Consider the following 6,771-nt stretch of genomic DNA (forward strand, 5'->3'; position numbering starts at 1 on the left):
TTATTCCACAGCTATGTCAGTGCTGGAGACTGCATTGGTGTTGGCTGCCTCCAAAGCCAAGTACAAGACTGAAGAAGCTCAGTTGTAGTTATGACCTCTCAAAACAAACCATTTGCCTGATACATACAGTGTTGATCCTGAGGCATTTTCAGCAACTTCATCTAGTCCTGGAAAGGGATGTCTGTCTCAAATGGCTTATTCTTGTTGTACGATGTGTGGAGTGTGTCTTAAAGGCTTGCTTTCACAGGTGTGCACTCTTTCTGGATTTGGCAAAATAAAGGATGGGTACAGATTTGGTCTCTAGTTGTGCTGCAACATAAGCAGCTTGGAGGCTAATGGTCATAATTCAATCAAAACAAAGTGCAGATGTGAATTTTGGTAACATAAAGCCTGATTACAGAACAGACCAGCTGTTCAAACCCCTTCAGACAGGTATTCAGAAATACTTTGTCAAAAATCAGTGAAACAACTTCATAAGTACAGGAGAATCTCCATGACAATAATCTGAGGGAGTGATTAGAACAGAGAAAGAAGGTGGAATTTTTCCAAGCATGCATTTTTACTAATCTCTCTCCAAAAAGAAATAAAACATCCCACACACATCACAAAGCCTACTACTGCATGTTTCTTCCCTGTTCTCCTAAGTCCAATCTTTCCTATCTGAAATCATGAGCCCACCATAATTTGGATGTCTTTTTAAAAATACAAATATACACTTCACATTACCCCTTAAACATAATTCCTAATCCCATAAATTCAAAGTAGGCTAAATTCCTAATTATTCCAATCATTAAACCACATAGAATACTTTATTATAGGTAGACACAAACATACACTGAATAAACAGAAACAAAAAACACAACTCAAAAAACATTTAACATGACTAGAGAGACAATTGTGTTAGTGTACTAAATCATACATAAGGGTGACCAGAGGCAAACTGAGAAACAGATTTTTAAGCAAAACGTTGAGTTTTAGGGGAAAAAAACAGAAATAGGTGGGATGGAGATTCCTGTAGAAAATCCAGCTAAGTCACTTAATTTTGTTTTCACTTTCTTAGACTTTACCCATCTCAGTGAGCTCTATAAATGTTTAATAAAATACAACCTGCTCCTTGCTCACTGAAGAAAAATGTACTATATTATAGATAAATCAACAGATGAGGCTAAGATGCATGACATTATCATTCTATTAGAAAAGAAAATTGTGCATCATTTTGCCCTCTGAAAAGTACTCAGTACAGCTCTAAAGCTATATGATGGAATTAATATAGCAGTACAAATAATAACAGTGAGACAACCTACCACAAAGGCTGTAAGAAGCTCTACAGCCCAAAAAGACTGCCAAAAGTGTCAGGACAGTAAAAATGGAAGAAATTTTTTATTTGAACTTTGTGCTCAGCTCAGACTGGGGAAGTTCTTGTGTCTGAAACACTCAACCACTCTCTCAGGTTTTTTGTGTTCAGGCTCTCTCACACCAGCCATGCATCACAGAAACAACCAGGAACATTTCCCAGCTCACTAACATTTGTCTTAGCCATTCAGCTGTTTCTGCCAGGATCCTCCTCCCCCTTTACACCCTGTGAATTAATTCTCCTTGCAGTAGCACTAACACAGGCTGATGCTGATGTTTGGAGTTGTTTTTTTCCCCCAAAATGAGTTAATCATCACTGCTTTAAACAGCATTGAGCTGACTTGCCTTTCTAGATGCAAGAATCTTTCTTCCCTCCGCATGGCAAAACTGTGCAGAGCCACTCAGTCCCTTTCCTCTCAGCTTTGCTTTCCCAGAACACATCCCAGGAGAACATGTGATTCCATACAAAGAGATGAAACCAAGTTTTTATCACTGAAGGGAAGCAGAGACGTTTATTTCTATAGTCTGGCTCAGATCCCTGGTTGAAATCTATAAATGACTTAGATCACTTGAGGATCCAGACATTGGGTGAGATCTCTGAGAGACTTCAGTGCACCTGAAATGTGTGCTGTGCCTCAGGATGGACAGAGCCAGTGGACTCTGGAGCTAGCACTGCCTGCAAGAGCTCCACTAGCCTGTTCTTTCAGTACCTGTCTCCCTGCTCCCCCGTACTAATCCCTACCCCTGCATCCCTCTGACCTTGGGTTTCCATTCAGTTGCATCACTGGCCCATGCTTTTGAGTCTAAGGTGGGAAGATGTTAAAATTCAAGAGCTCCCCTCTCCTTGTTGTACAGCACAGAGGCTAAATATGTTCCTTCATAAGGAATCCTCTTGGCTGACCAAGTACAGATACTGCAGTCATTCTTCCTTTATACCATCACCAAGGCACTAGCTTTCTTTCTCCCCCAAGTTTACATTCCCAGTTAAATTCTAAGTAGACAACCAACCTTGTTTAAGCGAAGACTGACACTTGGTGACCTCCCTGAAGACAGATAAGGTAAAGATGGCTTCTTGCTCCCTTAACAAGAAATCTCTCTAACATCAGCACTGCAATGGGTTGTAGTACAAATCTTACTTTTCAGCTAGGAAAAAAGTATCTGTCTGTATATAGAAGAAAACTTGGTCGGATCAGCTCAAGATAATACTGTCCCCTGCAGCCCACAGATATGATATAAATGGGATGGCAGAAGACAAACACACGTATTGGATCATTTAGTGAGAGTTGTAAGTGGTCTACTTCCTTATCACTCACTACCTCTGCTAATTTATAAAGCTTGAAAGTTGCCTACCATGCACTGCCACTGTAAACCTAGAATATTTCACAACAAGAGGAAAAGAAATAGGTCAAAGCCTCTAAAAACACATTAGCTACTCAGATGGAACAGTCTCAGGAGAGAGATGATGCCATTGAACAGTTGTCACAGATGGAGGCTCAAGTTTTCAGAAGCAATTTGGGATTAGTTTATAGGTGCCTGAATAAGAAGGTTAGAAAGAAAAATTGAAATTTGATGTTAGGAAGACGTGGAATAAAAGCCAAAGCTTCACGTTAAGAGATGGAGCCATACCAGACTGCTAAACAAAATAAAGAAAACAAAAGATGGCCACTCAAAAGCAAGAGAGCATTTCACATTCCTCTAGTGTGGCAATGGAGGAAGTCTTTCAGAAAATTAAAAAAATCATTTTTGTACGTGGACTGATTCATTATCAACTATGAAAAAAGAATTTGTATCTGTCTATATTTTTATTATGTTACGCAGCCACATTAGTTTCGGCAGAAGAGGTAATCTAAATCCTTTGGGAAACATTATCCTCTTGATATGAGCACATAACTCAGATTAATAGGATTTGCATATGTATAGTAGTAAGGAAAATAACCCTGAGTTTGGAAAACAGCTCTGTATTTTAAACAGATTGGGAAGACCAGCAAAAATATATACTGGGGACAAATAATTGAACAGCATTTTTAACTCATGCTAGGTGATAATTGCAAGTTAATTGAGCAATATTTAGAAATGAACAAAATAAGCTAGGATATTTTGGACAATCAAAGCAAAACTGTAAATACGTTCTGAAGAGAAGGGCAGACAAAATTTGCATTGCTAATCACTTTTTTTTACAGTGCCAACCAAATCTTTGCTTTCCCCAAATTGACTCTGTATGCAATCTCTCAGTTGTTCAACAATATAGATAACAACAGTAATGGTATAATTATAACTTACAGCAGAAGTAGATAAAAACCTGCTACTTCTTAACCAGTGGTTGTAATTAAGAGTGGAGAAGGGTAGTATTCACTTATTCTGCTCATGTTTCATTAATAAAGGGGGATTTTAAGTTCCAATACAGGAAAGCAGCTGCGTGCTGCATCCCAGCCCTGACCATGTCCTGAAAGAAGACAATGACTGGGCAGTGCGAGCCGATGTGTAGCAGCTGTAGGAAAAAAAATACCTCTGTAAGCAGTGGTTGAGCAGCAGCCACAGCTACGGAATGCATTACGTGGAAAACAAGTGATCAGCACATAAGGCAGAGGTTATTTCCTGTGCCCCACGTGTCACCTTACTTTCGTTCAGACAGAGAACAAAGCATCGCTTCCTTTCCACTCTCTTCCCCTGCACAAGCATGGGAGCACATGTACGTTGGAGTGCATCGCCAGGTAACCCACGGGAGAGCCGGACACGGCGAGAGCCGCCACATCCCCGCCGCGGAGCCGCTTCAGCACCGCGGGCGGCGGACAGCTCCCAGACACGTGTTCCGCCCGCAGCCGCAAAGAACGCGGAGAGACCTCCAGGACCCCCAGCAGTAAGGCTCCAATCCGACGTCCAAACCCTACATCGAGCAGCAAGATCACGCTAAAGTGGCTCAACAAGATGCCCAGCACCTGTTTCCTTAAAATACAGAGTCTTTGCATTCAGGGTGCATGGCTCGTGCTTTCTGCAGAACCACGGGAGTAAATCCAAAAGCTCAGAAATGAAGTGGGCACCGCTGGCATGTTTTGCTTACTTTGGCTCACTCACTCAATGCTGGTTGCTAAGCAAATCTTTTTTTCTTTAAGCTCCAAACTACTCACTGACAGATGGATTAATGAAAACACACGCTTGCACTGCTTAACACACTTTTCATTTATATTTCTTGATAAACCGACACTACTTTTAATAATTTCTTTTAAAGGAATTCCACCTCTTAAAGTAAAGATGTAAATTCAAGTGAGGAGAGGAAAGCAGAGGAACAGAAAGAAGCTAAATGTAATCATCACATTTTCCAGTGGATTGCAGAAAAGAGGCACCTAGAGACTTGAGAGCCCTTGGGGACTTGTAGTAAAGACAGCACGCCTGGCTCAGCATAGAGATGTGAGGCACCAGGTGACCTGAAGGAGTCTTGCTCTTAACTGGTTTATCTATTTATAACTACATGACATAGTATTATTACCTGTGACAGCGCAAGCCAACACAGGAGTATTTCAGCAGTCCAATAAACACATGCAGCCTCGCACAATTTACATCTTACACACAGCATTGCTCTTTGTGTTTTCAATCCTCCTAGACCTAAGACCTGGTTTCTGACACTGTACTCCAGTCTGTGCCCTGAAATGTCACTAACTTGCCACAGCTTGGTGTGTCTTTGAGAAGTCACCATCAGAGAGAAATAATGACCCGCTGCACAACGCAGCCAACTGTTCTGTCAATGGTACAACCAAACCACACATTACCCATTACCAAGGGTGTAATTACAACAAGGATGACAGGAGGGGGAGGGGAATCTCCTCCATCACCCAACAGAGAAGACACATCTCTTTTCTGTCATCTCCAACTTTCAGCCAGCTGAAAGGGGGAGGAGGCACAGGGAGCCTGCAGCATGGAAAGAAGCAACCATGGCAGCTCTTTGCCCCTCTTAAGGAGCTGACAGGCTGAGCTGAAAGAGGGAGCTGCACCAAAGCACACTGGACAGGGAGGCTGTTCCATCTGCTGCTGGGACACAAGGCTGCAGCAGGGCTTCCCAGCTATCAATCCTCCCTCACACCCTGACAAACAGGGGAAGTTCGGTGCGGTACAGAAAGCCAACAGAAAGTACTTTCTTCTTTCTTTGTGTCAGAGAACAAATCAGTTTGGGTGCAGTTTACTGTTCAGCCCATAAGGGATGAAAAGGTCGGAGGAGGGAAACAGCAGGGCCTAGCACCTGGGAAAGCACCATGTGCAGTACGAGCTGGTGGGACAGCCAAAACCTAAGGTGCTATGAGGTGACTGCGAGGAAGGGGCAGAGGTAGAGGAGCAAGAGGCTGAGCAGGGAAGCTAGTCCTAAAGCATATGAGTGGGGAAGCGGGAAGGAGGAAGCGAATTTGGGGAGCCAGAGGTAGACCAGCAAGCGGTGGAGCGCGCACAACTCGAGAGCGACGAAAAGCAACGGCGAGACAATGGCAGATTTCAGGAGAGCAGGTGGGCAAGGCGGGGACGGCCGCCCCGGCACTTCGCGGGGCCAACCCCAGCACGAGCGGACAGCGGGCCGCGTGGGAGCCCAGGGGCGGCGGGACGGGCAGCACGCGGGTAGCGGGCCGGGGGCCAAACGCAGGCCCCGGGGGACCGGGGGAGGCCGGGCCGCAGCCGGCGGGTCCCGAAGGTGCGAAGCAGGGCCCGGCAGCGGCCCCGGGGTGCTCGGCGGACCCCCGCTCCCCGTCCCCAGCCCGCACCGGGCCGTCTCTCACCTGCCTCGAGGTTGAAGGAGATGCGGGCCTCGGCGAGGTACGGAGTGTCGCTTTTGGAGCGGACGCGGCGGATGGGTCTGCGGTCGATGTCCTCCTCGGATGATGCCGCCATTAATGTGGGCACGGTGAGCAGCGTGGCCCGGCGAGCTGGCGAGGGCGAGCGGCGGAACGGCGCGGGGCGGCCGGGCAGAGGAGGGGGCGGCGGGGGCGGGCGGGAGGGACGGAGGGAAAGAGGCGGGGGGGGGGGTGGGGGGGAGGGGAGGCGAGGACGGGGAAGGGAGAGAGGGAAAGGGAGAAAGGAGCGGAGGGAGGGAGAGAGGGAAAACCCGTCAAGGATCCGCGGACGGGAGCGCCGGCCCTGCCCGCTGCCCCTCCCGCCCCGGGGCGCCCGGCGCCGCCCGCCCCGCCCGGCAGAGGGCACGGCAGAGGGCACGGCTGAGGCGGCTCTCGGAGCCCCCAGCCCGGCCGAGCTGCCCCCGCCGCCCAGAACCCGGCCCAGGTGCCCCCACAGCGGGGCTGCGGCCTGCCGCGGGCTCCCCGAGCCGCTCTGGGGATGGGGATGAGGTAAACCGCGGCCACGCGTTTAGAAGGGCCAACGAGAGGAGCCCGTGGCCAGCACCTGGGTGTACGAGTCGCTTTGGCACGTGTGTGGAAGATTCGGATT

The 6,771-nt window shown here is 47.3% G+C and overlaps 1 protein-coding gene across 1 annotated transcript in view; it reads right to left on the reverse strand.

Annotated features, from left to right (window-relative positions):
• The window catches only part of PHACTR1 (phosphatase and actin regulator 1), a 275,348-nt gene extending 269,081 nt beyond the window's left edge, over positions 1-6,267 (reverse strand). The window contains exon 1 of the mRNA XM_085220191.1: positions 6,108-6,267. Within this exon, the coding sequence (XP_085076317.1) occupies positions 6,108-6,219 (112 nt within the window). The 5' untranslated portion in view covers positions 6,220-6,267. The remainder of the gene's footprint in view (positions 1-6,107) is intronic.
• Between the last annotated feature and the right edge of the window lie 504 nt (positions 6,268-6,771).

Source organism: Meleagris gallopavo, chromosome 3 (genome assembly GCF_905368555.1).
Source record: "Meleagris gallopavo chromosome 3, MGAL_WU_HG_1.1, whole genome shotgun sequence".
In the NCBI taxonomy this organism is placed as follows: domain Eukaryota; kingdom Metazoa; phylum Chordata; class Aves; order Galliformes; family Phasianidae; genus Meleagris; species Meleagris gallopavo.